This window comes from Notolepis coatsorum (genome assembly GCF_963971535.1).
Source record: "Notolepis coatsorum genome assembly, chromosome: 4".
In the NCBI taxonomy this organism is placed as follows: domain Eukaryota; kingdom Metazoa; phylum Chordata; class Actinopteri; order Aulopiformes; family Paralepididae; genus Notolepis; species Notolepis coatsorum.
Window position 1 is genome coordinate 181,571,292 of NC_140168.1, and position 22,887 is coordinate 181,594,178.

Genomic DNA, 22,887 nt, shown 5'->3' on the forward strand with positions numbered 1-22,887 from the left:
CCTATTTCTTTTTATATATATATTTCTTTATATTGCAACCGCTACAGAAAAATGTGAGTACTCAAGTTCAACTCAAGTTCAGACCTCTGTTACTCTATTCCAGGGGTGGCCAACCAGTCAGAGACTAAGAGCCACAAAAAAATGACTGTGGTACCACAAAGAGCCACACCATATACCAGCGTTTCTCAACCTTTTTTTTCAGTCACGGCACCCTTCATGTGTTTATAGGTCTCACCCTCTGGCCTCTGAAGTTGCTAATGTCTTTTTTATTTGGGCCTCACAGGGTTAAAAGTACCCTGTGAGACCCACGGTTGCAAAATTACAAAATCACTTTTAGCCATTTAAAAAAATAATGTTTATTTAAAAAATGTTAAAGGGGAACTATTTTACTATTTCTTTCACTATTTGGGCACTTTTACACAATTCCTGTGAGTCTATGGAACACCTAGGTTTTTTTCAAAAAAAATGCATTGTTTTGTATTTCTAATCAAGTACTAAAAACCGCATTTTTCTACCTCAAGATCTTAAGCCGTTTTGAGGCTGGGCTCCAACCACTGTGTGGCCTGGTGCCAACTGCCACATCAATTTGACTGCCACATTATTATGCAGCTGAGAAATCTCTGACATCACAGATATGCACATTTTCAGATGACTCAGTTCAGTGAGGGTGAATATTGTGAGAGGAGAATTGGAAGAATTCGCCAATATGAGAATTAGAGACATATATCCTATTAATATAAGTCCACATAGCTAAGAAACAATGGTAAACACTGAAAAAAGCCATTTATAAGATAGTTCCCCTTTAAGCACATGTATAGTCAATTGGTCCTGTTGTTCAGCCTCACAATGCTATTTGATAGTAAATGTGTTTATATGTCCCACCCTCTGGCCTCTGAAGTTGCTAATTTCTTTTTAATTTGGGCCTCACAGGGTTAACCTCTTAAGCCCGAGATATACAGTAAAAGTGTATATTTTCAGCATTATGTTTGTTTACCAATTATTTTAACTGTTATTAGTGAAATATAAGATTATAGAAATCTCAGGGCATTGAGTCGGAAACCGGCGCATATTGACAGGAGGAAGTGGCACAGCCAAAAGTGAGTGTAGTCTTTTGAAGGAAGAGACTCAGGGCTTTCAAATTTCGAAAAACTACCCTACCCAGCTCACACCAGCCCCTGTCAATCATCTGACTTCTGGATTTACTTTTTAATTTCTCTTATTTTTTGGGATTATCTCCCACAAACCTGAACGTTATTGCCATAAAACAGAACGCAGTTAGTTTCTCTACCTTTCTGTGAACGTCTTGCAAAAAACGGTGTTGCAATATGATGAAGAATGGTGGAGAAATTTACATTATAAAAAAGATGGCAGAATTCAGTACTGTATCTACAAAACCTTCTGTTTAATCATCTTCCCTTTATTCATTTGCTTAGATTTTTCAGGTCTGGTCAATTTTAGCATGGTGTTATTTACAGTCAAAGATAAATTTTTTTTTAAATAGAATTGATATTCTCCTTTGGTTCATTACAATTTACTCAAGCCTAGTAACAGACACACTATTTCTGACACTGATCCATATATGTCCCTAGATTCAGATACCAAGAACATGCAAATGGGCCATTTAAAAAAAAATTGTAAATGTTTATTCTACGTCATTATGGAATGAGTGACATAAAAAAAAAAAAAAAAGTAAAAAAAAAAATATTAAAAATATTAAAAAAAAATAAAAAAAAATAATTTTTTTTTATTTTTTTTTATGGATGGAAGAGCCGCACATTGACGGGCAAAGAGCCGCATGCGGCTCGCGAGCCGCGGGTTGGCCACCCCTGCTCTATTCCATTAGCATTAAAAGTGATTTTCCTTTTTTGCATTAGTAACTTCAGAATGTTATCTTTCAAAAGAGACCAGCTCATGCATGTGCTATAAGTATAAAGCTAAGCTTTGCAAAAAAAGGTATGCAGTCCTCAAGTTCAAGTAAAAGGAAAATGGCCAATTTTCTGGGTGTTAACCTGTTGAGAGATTAATGAGATGATAAAAAATGTGTAGTAATAAATGTATTAATGGGTATAGGTATTTATTGAAACGTGTAATATTTCCCTGCCCATACCTGTACCTCCCCCTCCCCCATGCTCTGCTATGAAGCCCGAATTTCCCCAAGGGAATCAATAAAGGAATATCTTATCTTAATAAATGAGGATAATAAAGTATGCTGTATTGTCTTTTCAGGGGAATTGTTTTGAGGCGTTTTTCGAGCCTTCAGAGGTCAGCGGAGACAACAAGCTGTACTGTGACCAGTGTGACGGCAAAACAGATGCAACGATTGTAAGTATTCAATTGTAAGTGTTTGTATGAAAGATTTTCAAAGTACTTGCGGAAGGTTTTAAAGGCCCAGTCAGTGAACCAAACATAAACAAGTGGGTAGCCGCAGTCCCAACTCCAAATATTTTAAATATTTTCTTTATTCTCTACTTTATTTAGTCCACTCTTGATAGAAGGACTAACAATAGACCCATATGAGTTCTTACTTGTATTTGCTGTAAAAGGTTTGTTTACGCTGGTAATGTTTGCGAACATTGGGAGTAAAATAAACCTATATGCTGCATCAAATCTGTCACCAAGTCTGCCTTCTACCACCTCAGGAACATCTCCCGTCTCCGACCCTCACTCTCAGACTCTGTGGCTGAGATTCTGATCCACTCATTCGTCACCTCCCGGTTGGACTACTGTAATGGAGTCCTGTTCGGGGTACCCAGCAAAGCCCTGGACAGGCTCCAGTATGTCCAGAACTCAGCTGCCAGAGTTCTCACTCACACCAAGCCCTGGCAGCACATCACCCCCACCCTCATCCATCTCCACTGGCTTCCAGTCAGGTTCTGCATCACCTTCAAACTCCTGCTCCTCACCTACAAATCCCTCCATGCCCTCGCCCCCTGGTACCTGTCTGATCTCCTCCACCAGTACACTCCATCCCGGAACCTACGATCCTCTGATGTATGTCTCCTCTCCATCCCTCGCACCAGGTTGCGGACTTTTGGGGACAGAGCCTTCAGCGTGGCGTCCCCTACCCTCTGGAACTCTCTCCCCTCCGAAATCCGCAACGCCCCAACCCTGGACACCTTCAAATCCGCTCTAAAAACACACCTCTTCACCAAGGCTTTCCCCATCAGTTAGTTTTAGATTAAATTAGGTCCATTATCCCCTACTTTCCCTCATCCCCTCTTCCCCCCCCCCCCTATTTTCCTTGCCCTATTTTTTGTCCTGATTGTAAAGCGACCTTGGGTTCTATGAAAGGCGCTATATACATTTTATCTATTATTTATTATTATTTATGATGGGTTAAGAAAGTTCCTAAAAGCATTATTTACCAGCTACAGATTGACGAATATATGTGAATATCCCCCACATGTTAATTGTAACTGAGGGGTACAATTCCCTGACTGTATTGAGAGTATGGTATATTAAACCACTACTAGTTATGTACTTTAATTACTGGCCATACAGTACATGAATATATATGGTGAACACCCACACAAGAATACGGCAATGACACATAAAGTTCTATTTAGAGGGTATTTATTATTATCAGAGCAAGCAACGTTAGGTTACAGATTGAGAATTATACTCGCGCTTGTAAGGCGAAGAACACACGTAAAGTAGGTCAAGAGCGTAAGTCAATGAGAATAGTAAGATGGGTCTAAACTGACGCCACCTGTAGCATAGTAATTACATAAGGCACACTAGTACCAGCTGGAGACACTGGGGGGTTCCCTCCGGGTGTAAGCCGGCAGGGTAGAGGAATGTTCGGGTGCAAAGTCTGGGTCAACGAGGAATAACGAGGTTCCAGATACAAGAACCAGTGCAGTACTCCCTTGATCGGTAGACAAAGCAACAGCTATAATCCAGTATGCCCGACAGCATGGATGAAAGCTAGCCAGCCTCCTCCTAGAGGCGGGCTCGAGGGATGCTCCTCACTGGGGTAGATCCCACACGATAGTGGGGTAGACGGTTCTCTGCTCCAGCAGTCACGGTACCAAAGCAATATAATCCAACCAGAAAAGGTTCTGCAGTCGCCGGTGTAGATTCTCCTGTGCACTATACTTCACATTAAACTAGGTTGAACTTGACGTTACTTCACTAAACTCTGACACTTTTACTATTCTATTCGCACATGTTCTAAGTGCTCTATTTAGACGCAAGGTTGCTCACTTCACTTGGTCGTTGACTCGTGGTGAAGGGTTACTAGTAATGAACGAATTGCTGCTGTTTCCACCTGCGCCGTATTTATACGTAAGTGACAATCTAGTCCCAACCTGGTCACTCTGGTCCTGAATCACTGCACTGCCAAAGGCATGTTGTAACATGCCCCAAACTCGCCCACTGCACCTGTCTGAGTACGAGACTGCCTGGAGCCTGGGGGGGGGGGTCCAATAGGAGAGCGCATATTACTCTGGTTTGTACGCAGGTAAAGGGATATTCTGTGTATATATACAAATAATATACAGGGGATATCAAACGATATACAAATATTATACAAGGGATATCAAGCAATAAATATATATATTCGGTTTAATCTGACCCTTTGTAACATTAATGGTAAAATATGATTTCTCTTTAATAACAACTACAGATTGGGATTTTAAACCGGGTAACAGTCTCTTGTCTGTCTCTTGTCCATCTCTTTTTAATTTTCTTTTTATATAATCTCTTTTTATTGGTAACATATCAAATTACAACAAGTTGCGACATGAGGGTCAATATTATGAAATGTTGTTCACAAATAGCAACAAGTTGTCCATGAATGAACTATTCCCATTTCTTTTTTTCCCCTTTGCTATTCCTTATAAAGTTGACGTGTTATTAATTTGTTTAAAATAAAGCATCCACCCAACCGACGAGAAACAATAATAATAACGAGTGTATACACATACATACACACGTGCATAAAAAATCAAAATAAAATAAGAATCCATCAAACAAAACAAAAAACAAAGAAGATTAACACTTTAACTGCCGGAAGACGTGTTTAGGCGTCCTTCCCCGCCATGCTCAAGTTGCCGAAGACGCCGTAACTCGTCTTTGATATCAATATTTCAAAAATCTGTGATCGGATTCATATTTCCCATCCGCTGGCCTGAGACCCACCAAAAAGCCCCACTGAACCCTCTAGCGGTTCAAGAGCACCATCTGGTTGCCGATCGACGATGTGCTGTTCACCCATATTACTTCCGGGCACTCGGTATAGGTTCCGGCACTCTAGCTCGTCACAATACATAGCGATCCGTTGCCAATAACTCGATAAACAACATGATTTGGACGTATATACTATTATACAAGCTGGAAATGGACCGGATATTTCTACATCCCATAATGGAAAACTGTCTACCCCACGCTGATCGCCCAACGGCCCGCGGAGACTGGGGTGAGTTTTAGCGTGTAATATTTCCTTGTTCGACACTAACTGCTATGATGAACATTTGACCCACATTAGATGAATGGTATAACGCTGCCCACGGAATTATAAACGCCCCCTCGCCCATCCGGTCAACATCAGATGACTTGTAGTAACTTCCAGAAGTCCGTCCAGTTGGATTTTTTTATATCGCGCCGATTGCTATCAAACTGTATTTGATCATCAATATAATGCATTTGGGGCTATAAATCACGTTCTGGAGAAAGCTGCAGAAAGAGATGAAAACATACTTATACTTTAGATCATATTTTGGTATGAATATGTGAATGAAAAAGTTTAACGTTCATACACCCTGAACAATACATATAGGACATTGAATGGGCCCTAATAATGGCAATTTAGCAATAGAATTTAAAAAGTTATAGCCCTGCAAAGAAGGGGAACTTCTCCATAGACAAATAGAGCTGGCAACCTATGGTATATCATGAATTTAGCCTTAGGCAATCAAAGTGTTAATGATAATAAAAGAAAAAAATATATAATATAGGTAGCACTCTCTATTCTGATAGTATGTTTTCCAGATAATTATAAAATAGAAAGTACATTTTTTAATTGAAATCTTGTCCGTCTCTTTCTTATCATTTGGTCTTCTGTGGACGAGGACTGTGAGATAAAGCACCACCCGGAGATTCTCACACTGCTGCTGAAGAGGTTTGAGTTTGACCGCGGCAGGATGCACTACGTCAAAAACAACAGCTGCGTGGACGTCCCCGAGACGCTACAGACTACGGTGAAGAGAGAAGGGTCTTTTCTAATGTTCTGAGCTAGAGACCACGGTGAAGAGAGACAGGTCTTTCCTAATATTCTGAGCTAGAGACCACGGTGAAGAGAGACGGGTCTTTCCTAATATTCTGAGCTAGAAACCACGGAGAGAGAAAAGATCCACGTGCGCAAATGTGTGCTCTCTGTTTAGAGATCCATGCGCACGGTTTATAAACGTGCCTTCTGATTATCAATCCATGCCCACTGATTTGTAAACCGTGCCTTCTGATTATCAATCCATGCCCACTGATTTGTAAACCGTGCCTTCTGATTATGAATCCATGCCCACAGATTCGGTGGCTCGGGAGGTAGAGCAAGACACTTATTACCCTAATTGCTCCCGATGAGCAGGTCGGCACCTTGCATGGTCGGTGTGTGAATGTGTGAGGAAAATGTGAGGAACAAATTGTAAAGCGCTTTGGATAAAATCTGCTATATAAATGCACCATTTACTATTTACCATTCGTAAACCATGCTATCGGATTACGAATCCATGCCCGTGCAAATCCGTGGGCAGTTTATAAACCGTGCGCACTGATTTCTAAACCGAGAGCACAGATTTGCACATGTATTATTTTTCTTCTTCTCAGCTGACCCCAGTAAGAAACTGAATGACTGTAAATCACGTAATGACTTTGCTATTGTATCTTTCTCAATTGGCATGTCTTTAAGATTTTATCTTCTGTCTTTCATCAGAATGGTACATATGACCTCTATGCTTTAGTGAACCATTTTGGCAGCCTAACAGGGGGCCACGTTACTGCTACAATCAAGTCGTATGAAACTGGCGAGTGGTACAACTTCAATGACACACATGTGAGACGGGTAAGGAAGATTACGCTTCTATTAACCCTTTCACTGCCACACTACAGAAGGTTAATTTTTCACTACCACACTACAGAAGGTTAATTTTTCACTACCACACTACATGCTTTTAATACTATTCAACCTCTCATACTTAAAGAAGGGACTTGATATTCACAGGTGTTTACATTTTTATTTTGTTTCTATTTTATTTTATTTTATACATATATAGTTTTTGTTTTTTGTTTTGCATATATATATATATATTTTTTTTTTCTTTTCTTTTCTTTTCTTTTTTATGTTTAAAATAGTACACTCATTTGAGTAGTGGAAAAGGGGTAGGATTAAATAAGTGTATACTTCTTCCTACTCCTTTTCGAACATGCAGATTGAGTTGTTTTTCTTTTTTGTTATTGTTTGTTGTATTCATTGCATGTTCGAAATAAAGACTTCAAATCAAATCAAATCAAATCAAAGACAAGCTCAGGAAGATGGGGGTGGATCCCTCCTTCACTTCCTGGATCACGGATTACCTGACAGACCGACCACAGTTTGTCAGAATGGGCAACTGTGTCTCGGAGACAGTGGTCAGGAGCACTGGGGCTCCACAGGGGACTGTTCCCGCTCCGTTCCTGTTCACCCTCTGCACGGCAGACTTCAACTACAACTCTGAGTCTTGCCACATCCAAAAATACTCTGACGACACAGCGATTGTGGCGTGTGTGAGGAAGGGACAGGAGGGAGAGTACAGGGACCAGGTGGGAGCCTTCAGCGACTGGAGCGAACGGAACGGCCTTCTCCTGAACGCAACAAAGACCAATGAGATGGTACTGGACTTCCGCAGGTGGAAACCACCTCTGCAACCAGTCAGCATACTGGGAAACAACATTGCGACGGTGCAGACATACAAATATTTAGGTGTGCACCTAGACGATAAGCTGGCCTGGGCTGCAAACACGGAAGCGCTCTACAAGAAAGCACAGAGCCGGCTGTTCTTCCTTAGGAGGCTCAGGTCTTTTAATGTGTGTGGGGAAATGTTGTTCATGTTCTATCAGGCAGTGGTGGCAAGTGTGCTCCTCTATGCCACTGTCTGCTGGGGTGGTAATACCACGGCCAGGGATGCCAGGCGGCTGGATAAGCTGGTGAAAAAGGCTGGCTCAGTGGTGGGGAGGAGACTGGACCCACTGGGGACCGTGGTGGAGAGCTGCACGCAGAGCAAGCTGCTGGCCATCATGGACAATACCAACCACCCTCTCCACCACACCCTGGTGGGGCAGAGCAGCAGTCGCAGCGGATGGCTCATCTCCCTGCACTCACGGACTGAGCGGCACAGGAGGTCCTTTGTCCCCACAGCCATCAGACTGTACAACAGCGTAATATAGTGCGGGGGACCTTGACCTCTGACCCACACACCTGCTTTTACACCTGTTTTTATACACTGTTTTTCATACACCTGTTTTTACACATTTGTTTTATACACCTGCTTTAATCTCATCACGCTCCTATTGATATTGATAGATATGATTTAATAGAATTTTATCATGTGCTTATTTTTTATTCATGATGCAGACATAACTTGAAATAACTGAATGAGAACTGTCAATGTCTGTATACTGTGTGAGCTGCGAGATACCCTGAATTTCCCCAAGGGGATTAATAAAGTATCTATCTATCTATCTATCTATCTATCTATCTATCTATCTATCTATCTATCTATCTATCTATCTATCTATCTATCTATCTATCTATCTATCTATCTATCTATCTATCTATCTATCTATCTATCTATCTATCTATCTATCTATCTATCTATCTACAGAAGATAGAAGGTTAACCTTTCACTACCACACTACAGAAGGTTAACCTTTCACTACCACACTACAGAAGATAGAAGGTTGCGGCCGGGTAGCGCAGCGGACTAAGCGTCTGTCTACCACCGCAGAGACACTGGTATCGAATCCGGCTGTCAACAGTGCCTCCGGCTTGGACGGTCGTCATACTGACACAATTGGCAGTGTCAGCGGGTGGGAAGTTGGTGGGTGGTATTCTGGTCGTTGTAAACAGCGACTCCTACAGGTCGGTCAGGGCGCCTGCACAGCAAGGGAAGGAACTGGGTAAGGTAGTGTGATCCTCCCACGCGTTACACTTCCCCAGTGAGAGTCCTCGCTGTCAGGTGAAAAGAGGCTGCTGGCTGTCTCCTATGTATCGGAGGAAGCATGTGATAGACTTCAGGGCTCCCTAGACCGACCAGTGGGGGGCACATGTGCGCAACGACCAGGAAGGGGAGGGGGGAATTGGCATAACGACTAAATTGGGATGGGAGGAAAATACAGAAAAATAAGGAGGAAAAAAAGTGGATAAAAAAAAAATATATATAGGAGGTTAACCTTTCACTACCACACTAATAAGGTAGTGAAAGAGTTAAACTGCTAGTACTACAGGGGAGTCGCGCTATGCATTCTAATGGGGTTGGCAGGCTGGTGAGAGGCCTGGTAATCAGAGGGTTGGGGTTTTCATCCCTGGTAAAGACGTGGCAAATACTGCCGCCGTTCCCCTGAGCAAGGGCATCTAACCACGATGTATACCATATGTGTACCAACCTCCTCCAGGGATGGGTATTGAAAGCTAAAATACTGTGATACAACACAGAGGGCAATTGCTTGCAATATGAATTGTAAAAAAAGAAACCCTTGCATACATACAATACAGTATTAGGGTGACAGTGGCTCAGGAGGTAGAGCGGTCGTCTGGTAATCAGAAGGTTCCCAGTTCGATCCCCGCTCCTCCCGGGCAGTGTGTCGAAGTGTCCTTGAGCAAGACACTTAACCCCTAATTGCTCCAGATGAGCAAGTTGGCACCTTGCATGGTTGCCTCCGCTGTCAGTGTGAGTGAATGGGTGAATGTGAGGAACAAAATTGTAAAGCGCTTTGGATAAAAGCACTGTATAAAAGCACTGTATAAAATGCACCATTTACCATTTATTACAATATAAACAGTATTAATTTCATGTCTACAGGTCAAACCATCGCTATTTGAGGCGAGCAACAATAAAACAAAGTAAGTATCTGTTATATGTTTTTGTCACTTTTACCTCTTAAAGGGATTGTTCAGATTTTTGGAACCCTGGCCCCATCTCTTACTTACCACCGATGACGTTGATCGGTAGCGTCCTTCCTCGGCACAATCCACGCTGTTTCTCATACCAGTTCCGGCTAGTTAGCCATAAACTACTGCAAAGTCAATGGGGTCGAGCTCCTGCCTGTACAAGCTGACTGAGGCTAACTGACATCTATTTTGTGTGACACTGAAGTAGATTTCAGTTACATCCAGTTAGCTTGTACAGACAGGAGCTTGACCCATTGACTGCATTGGTTTGTGGCCAGTGTTGTAGTACTCAAGTCCAGGACTTGTGACTCGACTTGGACTTGAGCCCCGATGACTCGGACTTGGACTTGAGATTTTGTGACTTGACTACAACACTGTTTGTGGCTAACTAGCCGGCGCTAGCGTGAGGAACAGCACGGATTGTGCTGAGAAAGCTGTCTACCAATCGACATAATCTGATTGGTAGAATAGTTCAAATAAGAAATGTAATTTTCTTTTTCACCAGGTCCAGTAATGTTTATCTTCTCATGTACAGGAAAGGTAAGTATTAATATATACAAAATTAATTTGTTTAAAATAAAGCATCCACCCAACCGACGAGAAACAATAATAATAACGAGTGTATACACATACATACACACGTGCATAAAAAATCAAAATAAAATAAGAATCCATCAAACAAAACAAAAAACAAAGAAGATTAACACTTTAACTGCCGGAAGACGTGTTTAGGCGTCCTTCCCCGCCATGCTCAAGTTGCCGAAGACGCCGTAACTCGTCTTTGATATCAATATTTCAAAAATCTGTGATCGGATTCATATTTCCCATCCGCTGGCCTGAGACCCACCAAAAAGCCCCACTGAACCCTCTAGCGGTTCAAGAGCGCCATCTGGTGGCCGATCGACGATGTGCTGTTCACCCATATTACTTCCGGGCACTCGGTATAGGTTCCGGCACTCTAGCTCGTCACAATACATAGCGATCCGTTGCCAATAACTCGATAAACAACATGATTTGGACGTATATAATATTATACAAGCTGGAAATGGACCGGATATAAAATTAATTAATATTGTTTAGTAATATATGTAATATGTATTTAATGTTTATCTTTAAATACTTCGGCCATGTATGCTACATACCACACATAGGTTCCGGCACTCTAGCTCGTCACAATACATAGCGATCCGTTGCCAATAACTCGATAAACAACATGATTTGGACGTATATACTATTATACAAGCTGGAAATGGACCGGATATAAAATTAATTAATATTGTTTAGTAATATATGTAATATGTATTTAATGTTTATCTTTAAATACTTCGGCCATGTATGCTACATACCACACAGACCTATAGTTGTTTTTAGGCTGCACACTTGAACTACAGTTAAAAAGGTTTTATGTCTACTATTCTAGCAACAGTACCAACCAGGAGCCACAACTACCAACTATCTGGCCCGAAACATTTTGGTGTTAGCATAGCACCAGGTTCTAAAATAATGAACGGAGCCGTCCAGGAGCCACACTTGGAGAAACCAGACGGCGAGGGCATAGACAAAGAGGACGTAGACGAAGAGGACGTGGCCGAGAACGGACACGACCGTATCGCTCGTCGTCGTCATCATCATCTGAGGGATGACGGCGATTACGCAACGAAAAGACCTAAGAGAAACAAATCGAAGGAGAGAAGGGACGACACGGAGGCCGGGAAAGGACGCAGGGGAGAGAGTATCAAGAGAGATCCGTTTGTGGGAACAGGAAAAAGTCAGGGAAAGGGGAAGAAAGCAGAGCAGACGAGAGTAAAGGATGTGAGACCAGCTTGGAAGTAGCGGAAGAGAAAATTTGATGTTTATTTATTTTTTATTTCATTTAACCTTTATTTAACCAGGCAGTTTAATTAAGAACAAATAGTTACTTACAATGAAGGCCTGGCGAGAGGGCCTCTCAAAGGGGAAAGGGGACATAATAGAATAGAGACGGACGATACATACATCAGAGGTGAGGGAAATAATTAAAACACATCAAACAAACAACCAAAATGACAAGGTATGTGATACATGATTGAAGCAGAACAGACAAATCACAGTTAAACGGCTGGGTGACAGTTGCAGGTGTGTGTAAACAACTCTGAGATAGTCCTTAAAAGTAGTGAGGGGGGATCATTTGGTCCATTTTCAAAATAATTTTTGCATCTTGTTCCATGGGATGCAGCAAACTGGAAGGAGGACTGACAGAAGGAAGTGTTAACACTGGGAACATTTAGCGAGATGTTATAGATCTGTGTGTAGAATACATTTTTTTAAAGAAAAATATATAAGCTGATTGGGTACTTGCATGGTTACGGTCAGAATGTTGGACCTCTAGATCAGTTTCCTACTCGAGTCAAGTCAGCTTTATTTGTAAGAGCCCAAAATCACAAGTCTCAATGGGCTTCACAGGCCCACAACAGAACAACACCCCCTGGCTTCAGCCCCAATGAAGACGACGAGGGACAAACTCACACAAACAAAAACCGAACCACCTCCAATGTACAGTTTTTACGTCAAATGTATATACTTTTTTCTGGACTCTTTTTGTATCACAAACCGTACTGTATTTGCAAATCTAGTATGTCATAAATGTATAGATGTAGCAGTACTGTCTATCTGTATGTCATGTATGTCATATATGTCCTGATGAATTGAAAATGGGGGACCCTGATGTAAACAAGACGAAAGTCTTTCTCTGGTCTGCATCCCCTTGTGTATTGAGCTGTACTGTATTGTACCCATTCTGCAATCTGTTAATAAAGTTTTCAATCAATCAATCAATTAGGAAAATAAAAAGGTTAGAAACGTTGCTTTTATTCTGTATTTTATGCTCGTTGTTATCACTGCTGTAAAGCCAATTTATTTATTTTTTCACAAAATACCTCACTCTTCATTTTCTTTGATTTTCTTGCCTGGTGTTTTATAATTCAGATGTATTTGTTATCATTATTCTGTCATACTTCAAGTAACAACCTATTGAAAATGCCTATAGAATGTGAAGGAGAGTGTGGTTTCCCATATAGCTGTTCCACCCCTCTGGGTCGGTACCGACCCCTTTTGACATTATGATCATATATGCATATTTTTATGAGTGATGAAAATAATTTGTGATTTTAAAATCAACCGTTTTCAAGTATTAACATCACTACTATGTCACAAAAGCATGTAGAATGTAAAACGTTAGGTTGGCAATAGGTTAGCAATAGGTTAAAAGTGTCCTTATATCGTTTTAAGTTTTCGATTTGCGATCGTCTATCCGACCCGGAACCGGAAATGAAAATGTTGAACCATGGGAATTGTAGTTTTTTTGCGGCCATTTAGACTACTACACTTCCGCGTTACATTGAAATCGGGGAGGAGATTGCGGGGGGGGGGGGGGGGGGGGTCAAATGAATGAATGTGGATGAGAGCCTTGACATTAAGTGATTGCAGATACGGCTGTGGGGGTGCTGGAGACATGATCGAATAGACTTGTATGTGCCTGAGTCTCCTGAACACGGCGCGAGACATTCCTAATCGATCAGAACTAAATTGGCAGCGAAAAATACCGTTTTTAAGCATCGATTTTCCCATGCACATGCGCAGATTGGCCACGGAGTGTGACGCAACGCACATCCACCTGGAATGTTCCAGGTCTGCAGGTCCGCCTCTCTATCGGTCTATCCTACATTACGTGTGCGCAACCGTCTATCTGACGGCCACGGACCAGTTTAATGTTGAATGTTTAATGTTAAAACTATCGATTTATATGGAATTCGTTAAACTTATCCGTTGTCTTACTTATTATTATACTTATTGAATCTCAAACAAGCCTTGTCTTGTTAAATGAGACGGTCTGGTCTACGGAGGAGACTGGGGCTGACGCATCCAGATTGGGGAATCCCCCGCGATAGATTATTGACACTTCCGCTAAATATATTAATCTAGCTACTAACTGGGGAGACTGATCAATTACGGATAAAGGAATATAGTGGGACGATCGATTATGATAGTTAACCTTGTTAGATGAGGCTGCACTGGAAATGGAGCTAACTAATGGACTTCCGATGTCTCGTAATTCAAATATAGCGCTGTCATTTCAGGAGCTTCTTCAAGCACTCTTTTTGTTTAAAGTTTAATTGCATTGTTTTTAATTGCATTACTGTTCACATGCATGTGTGGTGCCGTCAGTCATGAGTAAAGATAAAGCTTGAATGTCTTACTGAACTGGTGTTTTTATTTCATAGACTCTTTTCCCATTTCAGCACCATGCGCTGTCCACTTCACTTTGAGCAAGCCTAGTATACGGTGCATTGCACCTCACTCTATACCTGTTATTCACTTTCAACATGGATAAAACATAAAGTATGCATATAATAAAAATAATATGATGAAAATAAAAGAAATATCATATTCTCAAAATAAACTGACGGGCCAGAAATTATTGCTGGCGGGCCAATTTCGGCCCGCAGGCCGCCTATTGCCGACCCCTGATGTACACCATTCAATACAAACATGCACTACACCCAGTGGCGAATCCTTATGGAAGCCAACGGAAGCCAGGCCTCCCTATTAAAATATGAATTAATATCAAATATGAAGAAAAAATATATATATATATATAATTTTTTTTTAATATAGTTTACATTCTTTTTCATCTGTGCATCTGTGTTTTTTTTTTTGATCCACTTTTTCTCCCATTTTCTATATTTTCTCCCATCCCAATTTCGTATCATCCAATTCAACCCTCCCCTGTCACGAACGCTGTTTCTTGCCTCCCACAAGCCGGCTGCAGTGAGGACTAAGTCATACATAGCACAAGTCCCCTCCGGTACTTGAGGTAACAGCAGTCGCATCTTTTCACCTGCGCAGCTCGATCTCTCAGTGTTCGAGGAGTAACGCGTGGGAGGCTCACGCTGCCCCCGACACTTCCTGATTCTACTGCGCAGGCGCACCAACCGACTTGTAGGAGTCGCTTGTTCACAACGTTCGATCCCCACCCTTCAGTTTTTTCCCTCCCCGTAATACGGCCAATGTGTATTACTGCGGACGACCAGCCAAACTGAAAAACAATGTGGAGAGCTGGATTCGAACACGCGAATCCTAGCGTCTCCACACTGGTGGCGAGTGCCTTAGACCACTACACCACCTAGCCGCCCATCTGTGCATCTGTGTTATAATTTTTTTTTTTTTTTTTTTAATGTCTCCCTCTTCTCCTTCTCACTCCCTCTAACACACTGTCAGACTCACTGTGCTCACTGCAGCTATAGAGGAGAGGAGGCAGGGGGTAGGTCTCTTTCTCCAGCCTTAACCATGTGATTCATGTATGTAGAGTCCAAAACCGATCCTAGCCAATCAGATTCGAGCTGACTGCCACACCTTAAAAGTTTAAAACGGGGCTGTGAGCAGAATCATGAGTGTGGCATCCCCTCTGCACACCTCGCCTCTGCACTCTGAACATTGTATTAACCCGTGACTGCTCCCACGGGCCAAATATTGCCCCGATCCTCGCGAGATTAAATCCATGGGTACCTCTCGGCGTGCCGAAGCTTTTCCTAAATCACTTCCATCATCGAAAACGAGGGGAAAAGGTCGGCTCGCGACCCTGAAAATGTTGCGTGATTTTAAAAACGCTGTATTAAGTGAGCCTATTATGGGATCCACGTGAGCTTTCTATCGTGGAAACATCTGGGCGTCCCGCAACTTTTACTCATTCACATGTAGCCCCGAAAATGCTTAGAAAAGGAAAACCGAAAGCTTCCGATCCGCGTGAAAATATTCACGGCCATAGAGGAGACCGTGGGACACCTTTTTGCAACCGAATATGTGTCTCGAATTTGCTCCCACGCGGCGCGCAAAATCGTGCAAGGAAAAATCGGACCAAAAATGAACCAATGCTCCAGCAGTATTAATGACCCTGATGTAAATAAATAAAAAGAAAGTTTGACTGGCCGCCGAGCCATACTGTAGTGTAGTCCACCGACGACGCGGTCTCCCAGGTACTGCACAGCACCCTCTCGCACCTTGACCGTCAGAAGGGGGGCTACGTGAGACTGTTGTTCATTGACTACAGCTCAGCGTTCAACACCATAGTCCCCACCAGACTGGTGGACAAGCTGATCGAGCTAGGTCTGAGCTCCGCCCTGAGCGCCTGGGTACTGGACTTTCTGAGCGAAAGACCCCAGGCGGTCAGGGTGGGGGGTCAGACCTCCAACACCATCACCCTGAGCATCGGGTCCCCCCAGGGCTGTGTTCTGAGCCCCCTGCTGTACTCACTCTACACACACGACTGTGTGGCCAAGTTCAGCTCCAACTCCATAGTGAAGTTCGCAGATGACACAGTGGTGGTGGGGCTGATCTCGGACAACGACGAGAAGGCCTACCGGGAGGAGGTTGAGGTACTGGAACGCTGGTGCCAGGACAACAGCCTGCTCCTGAACATTGGTAAAACCAAGGAGCTGATCGTGGATTATAGGAGAGGACAGCAGGAGACGCACACACCACTGATGATTAACGGGGCTACTGTGGACAGGGTGAGCAGCTTCAAGTACCTGGGGGTCCACATCTCAGAGGACCTGACATGGTCAACACACATAGACACAGTAGTAAAGAAGGCGAAACAGCGTCTCTACCACCTGAGACAGTTAAGGAAGTTCAGAGTATCGGGAAAGATACTCCAGTCCTTCTACTCAGGAGCTGTAGAGAGCATCCTGACCGGAAACATCACTGCCTGGTATGGAAACAGCACGGCACAGGACAAGAAGGCCCTACAGAGAGTGGTGCGCTCAGCCGAGCGTACCACGGGTATTGCACTACCCCCCCTGCAGGTTCTATACAACAAGAGGTGCAAATCCAGAGCCTGCAGGATAATGAAAGACCCTCACCACCCCAATAACAGCCTGTTTCAGCTGCTGAGGTCAGGCAGACGCCTGCGAACCCCAGCTACTAGGACAGAGCGGCTTAGGCTCAGCTTCTTCCCCCAGGCCATCAGAGCCATGAACAATGAACATTGAGTGCTCAGAACATTGAACTGTCCACACACAAGCACACATGAACACACACACGACACGCACACTGTGCACGCTCACACACGAGCAGCCACTTAACACTTTAACATGAGCGGGCACACTCATGTCGCACACACGCACACTTATGGCCAAAGGAAAGGACACTTTAAATTAGAATAACAGGAACAGTGTATTGCACTACCAAAGCTAACTAGCATGTCCCATATGCTCTGTAAATAACTATGTACAGATACCGAGATGTCACTCCATGTTACCTGCTACCTGTTACTGCACAATGTTGTTTCCTTCTTTTGATTCTATTATATGTACCACTGTATTGCACATCGTTGCGGGCAAGACCACCCGCATTTCATTGTATACCTGTATGCCGTGACAATTAAAACTCTTGACTTGACTCTTGACTTGACTTGACTTGACATGGTGACTGCTTGACTTAAAAAAAAAAATTATAATATTAATAAAAATATTTAATAATTATTTTTTTAATACATTTTTTTTGGCTTCCCCTGTTATTTTACCCACGCGACGCCACTGACTACACCATTCAATATATTACATGCACTACACCATTCAATACATTACATGCACTACACCATTCAATACAAACATACTACACCATTCATTACATACATGCACTACACCATTCAATACAAAAATGTAATACGCCATTCAATACATACACGTTACACCATTCAATACAAACATGTACTAACTACACCATTCAATACATTACATGCACTACACCATTCCTGGTTTGATTCCCACTCCTCCCGGGCAGCGTGTCAGTGTCCTTGAGCAAGACACTTAACCCCTAATTGCTCCCGATGTGCAGGTTGGCACCTTGCATCATGCAAGTTGCATGGTTACCTCTGCCATCGGTGTGTGAATGGGTCAAATGTGAGGAACAAATTGCAAAGAGCTATATAAATGCAGCCATTTACCATTTACATGAAATGCAAATGTGTAAGTGGATATAAACCTCTTAACTCTAGAGCGCCCAGCCTAGCCCTGTGAAATGTTGAAGTATTGAGAAAATTTAGCACTGCTGCATCCACTCACCCGGCTCCAATCCAATGGGAGACTTCATGTTCTACGGAGGAAATGGTTGCAAACCATACATTATATCGAACATATTGTTGGGATGTCCAGATCGGAATCAGAGCCGATCACGGCATATTTGAATTGATCAGTATTGGCTATATTAAGCCCGATCAAATTCCCATCCTTTCAGTTAAAAAATACATGAAATCCATTAAAGGAAAGCTGTGATGTAGGCCATTTTCATTTATTTAAGAAGAGATATTCAATTACCAAACATATCTTACCTACATTGGATTGGTTTCACTAACTTGTGTACTGTGTAGCTGTATCATCTAGGAAATACAAATATTGGATTGTGACTCTGTATCGTGAGATACTCATTATTAAATTACTTTCATAGGCGTTGTGCTACAGTATCACGTTAACCAGTTCCATGCGTAACTCAACTCCCTTCAGCCCAACCCTTCATGTTATACAAAGAAAATACCCATTCAGAATTAATTAAATTTGAACTTTATTAGTCAGAACAGTGATTTACATTTAGTTTCTTTCTGCAGAAATAAGCTAAATGTTTTACACGATCATCACAAATGATCAATACAGTATCGTTATGGACAGAGAAAATACAAAGGAGAAATATGAGTATATTGAAGAAGCATTCTAGAGTTACACTAATTCGCAATAAGTGTGCATTATGGTGTGTTTGTATGTGTTGACTTGTCGTACAGAACTTGTAAGTCGCTTTGGATAAAAGCGTCAGCTAAATGACTAAATGTAAATTAAATGTATGTGTGTGCATGTGTGTATGTGTGCGTGTGCTTTCTTTAAAGTATCTTGCTTTTACTTTCTATGCCATACAGGAATAGAAGTTTGTACTGGAGCCACACCAGCACTGCATGCGCTGAAATATGAAGCGTCTATCTTAGAGCACATCCCGATGAGCTTCAGACATACAAAGCAGAACTCCACCTGACAGCGGTGACAGATGACGTTCTTGCATCCTGTTCCCTTGTGCTCCTGTCTCTGACCGCAGGTGGGACAGGCTCGGAGGGAGGGGCACTTGACCCCCCCCACATCAAGAAAGGAGATGATCATGGCGTTCTTCAGAGTTTCCAGGTCATGGTTGACGCAGCCGTCGTTGTCGCAACGGTCAGACCGTGGACCTGGACCATTCCATGGCTTCAGACACTGCCAGCAGAACTCGTAGCTTCGCCTCTTGTCTGCTGTGCACACGGTGCACTGGACACTCAGGTTGGCGAGGTCCTCTCTCTCCAGAAGGGTTTTGCATCCTGGACACTGTTAGGGAAACGGGTATGGAGAAACGATAGGGATCAGAAAAGGACGTTTAGAATGTTTGTTGTCAAGTTAGAAAGTGTCTATTCTTTTTTTGATATTTTTTTGGCATTTTTATTGCTTTATTGGACAGACCCGGCAGAGAGGAAGGATGGGAGAAGATATAGAGGGGGACCTAGCTCCTCCTTATCTCACAGAACTTCTCCAGTCCTACACTCAGATCCTCCTCTTCCTTCCAACTTGTCACTCCCCCTTCCCGTCTGACTACCAGAGCCTTCTCCCGCTGTGCCCTCAGCCTCTGCAGTGGTGCGTTGGTGATTTCATACCTGGTTGCACTGTTTTTTAATGACGGCACGTGGACGCGTGCGTGCACACGCTCCCACGCATGCGCGTAAATGTTCCCTCGCGTGCGCACAGAAAAAAGACTGCCTAATTGCCTCTATAGGAATGGAATGTAACACATTTCATTCACAAGTTTTGTGTGGGTACTTGGCGCATCAGTCGAGTGCAGCGCATTCCTGTGTGCACGTGCGTGCACATCCGTGCGTGTGAGTGCTTCTGCTCACCGACCCGGTTGCACATGACCAACGCACCCCTGCGCCTCTGGAATTTCCTACCACAAGACATCCACGCAATAGACAACCTCCCCACCTTTGTTTCCCGTCTCAAAACAAATCTGTTCATTCTGGCATATTCACTTTCATTTTAAGTTTATTATAACTGCTCCCCTATGTGTAACTCTGTAATATTGTGTTTTTACTGTGTGTAATTGTATTTGTTTTTAACCCTGTATGGCGACCTTGGGTGTTTTGAAAGGCGCCTTTAAATAAAATGCATTATTATTATTACAATATTAGAATACTCACATCTTTGAATTCACAATATTCCGCAGCAGCCATGTGGGCGATCTTTTCTTCAAAGTGCCGCATCTCTTCAGCCGTCAGCACAGCCAGTCTACGCACCTCTTGATAGGGCCACAAGGCATTGCACTTCTGCAGGGTGTCATTCTTCAGTGCAGGGCACAGAAATTTGTACTGGCCCTGGAATTAAATAGATGACAAACAGTACAAATTCAGCAGCATCCCAATGGAGCTAACTGGGTCTTGCTGGGGCCGGGGCGAATAACCACGCCTACCATTGAGTTGATATATTGTAATTGTATATACTATATAGATATATATCTGCACTGCACACCTTTTAGAACTGTATATAGTCATCTTGCTGTTATTTTATTTTATGCCATTTTTATTTTCGTTTATTTATATTATATTGGATGCTGCTATGGTCGAGGAACCACAACGAAGTGAATTTCACTATTTTTTTGCTGTAAGATATTGAATGACGTGACAATAAAGGAATCTGAATATATAATTACCATGTCTCAGTTGTTAAATTATCTGAAAGCAACAACATAAGGAGTGTGGTAAATGGTAATTTGGGGGAAAGTGATCGTCATAAATGAGGTAAAAGCTCTGGCTAGCACTTGTTGACCCAGTTCATGGAATGATGAGGCAACATTAAAGACTATCACTGTAAACACACAGATTAGCATTTCGTCTTCATAAGAGAAAGGCATATTGAACAATATACAGTATGAATTCGTACCAAGTCGAGAACATTGGTGCTTGAACATTATCATAACACAATGTTGACGTTGCTTAGAATGTGATCTCGAAAGGAGGTGATGGAAGAAAGGTACCTGGTCCACCACGCTGCGACACCACCCTGTGAGAGATTCTGGGGTGACAGCATGTCCACAGGACATCTCTGCTCTTAGAGAAATGTCTCCATCTTCTGGAGCTGGGGTGCACAACAATCAGAATCATTAAATTTACATCAGAACACTTTAACATGAGCGGGCACACACTCATGTCGCACACACGCACACTTATGGCCAAAGGAAAGGACACTTTAAATTAGAATAACAGGAACAGTGTATTGCACTACCAAAGCTAACTAGCATGTCCCATATGCTCTGTAAATAACTATGTACAGATACCGAGATGTCACTCCATGTTACCTGTTACCTGTTTACTGCACAATGTTGTTTTTTCATTTTTATTCTATTATATGTACCACTGTATTGCACATCGTTGCGGGCAAGACCACCCGCATTTCATTGTATACCTGTATGCCGTGACAATTAAAACTCTTGACTTGACTTGACTTGAATCAGAAAGGTCTTTATTGCCAAGTAAGTTAGCTAGCTTACACATAACAAGGAATTTGATTTGGTCATTTGGTGCGACATTATTGGGTAGAATAAAATAAAAGGTAGAATGAGATCAAATGGAATATAAACTAAATTAAAATAGAATTACAATATAATTATAATTATAAAATAAAATAGGACAGGGCTGTACAATTGTGCACGATGTGGTCGAGACAACATCAACAACGACAACAGTAATATACTGTCCATCACTTATATCACAGAATGAGTTAGTTACAAGTTTATTTATGTGACATTGATACAAAAGTATTAGTCTGATGCGTACTGTTACAAGATAACTCTCACGAAATATTGCGTGCATCGCACTTTACCAAATAGGTTTTTCATTATACTCACGCAGTGGGTCTAAGTCATCCGGTCTGTTTACAAATTTGAGCGTGGTGTCATCGGGATCATATGCCTTCTCCGCTCCTTGCATTTTGTTTAAATCTCAACCGACACGTTACCGCTTCTTCTCACCCAGAAGACTCCCTAGCAGAAATCACATGGTTTACACCATATATATATATCAGATGTGTTTATATATATATATATATATATATATATATATGGTTTACACTCTCCAACATTTAGTAGCCAAATGTACACATATCCATATCCACCCAAATACTTGTGTGTCCAATCTATGTGGTTAGGGGATCAGAGCCATTTATTGAGCCATGTATTACCAAGGAGGAGTTTATGCACCTGTTCTCTAGTCAAACATAACCAGGGGATTTCCAGAGACAGTCAAATACAATATAATATAGCATTTCAAACCAAATTAAAACCTGTTAAGAGTGGGTACATTTAGATAGCATGGTGGTGTGGTAGGGTAGGGGGTAGGGCCCAAGCGCAGACAGGCAGAGGATAGACAGGAGGCAGGTGTTTATTCTTGAATATGAGCACTGCTCCTTTAATTCGAGTGAGTGTGGCTCAAAAACAAAGTGAGAGGGCATGTCTCCAAAACATGCTAAATGCTCTATAAATAATATACAAATATCAGGTATATCATTTACTTGATATTGTGTTTGGCAGACCTGAGGTTAAGGGCTTAAAGTCACTAACTGCCTCTGCATAATCCTTTTTACATATCTGTAGATACTATATATATCTGTACATACCCCTTACCTATCTTACTTACACTGCTAGCCAGTATG

At 42.2% G+C, this 22,887-nt stretch overlaps 2 protein-coding genes across 3 annotated transcripts in view; one reads left to right on the top strand and one right to left on the bottom strand.

Annotated features, from left to right (window-relative positions):
• The window catches only part of LOC311227762 (ubiquitin carboxyl-terminal hydrolase 47-like), a 29,318-nt gene extending 15,814 nt beyond the window's left edge, over positions 1–13,504 (top strand). For both annotated transcript variants that reach the window (XM_084313545.1, XM_084313546.1), the window contains 6 exons: positions 2,227–2,322; positions 6,072–6,200; positions 6,929–7,057; positions 10,053–10,093; positions 10,647–10,681; positions 11,562–13,504. In XM_084313545.1, the coding sequence (XP_084169671.1) occupies positions 2,227–2,322; positions 6,072–6,200; positions 6,929–7,057; positions 10,053–10,093; positions 10,647–10,681; positions 11,562–11,974 (843 nt within the window). In that variant the 3' untranslated portion in view covers positions 11,975–13,504. The remainder of the gene's footprint in view (positions 1–2,226; positions 2,323–6,071; positions 6,201–6,928; positions 7,058–10,052; positions 10,094–10,646; positions 10,682–11,561) is intronic.
• A 5,558-nt stretch (positions 13,505–19,062) lies between these two features.
• Positions 19,063–22,166, bottom strand: LOC311226770 (E3 ubiquitin-protein ligase RNF19A; the record flags this gene model as incomplete). The annotated part of the gene is made up of 4 exons (XM_084312178.1): positions 19,063–19,518; positions 20,382–20,555; positions 21,215–21,315; positions 22,085–22,166. 4 exons carry the CDS (start codon positions 22,164–22,166, stop codon positions 19,063–19,065), a joined length of 813 nt encoding a protein of 270 aa, XP_084168304.1.
• Positions 22,167–22,887: the final 721 nt, after the last annotated feature.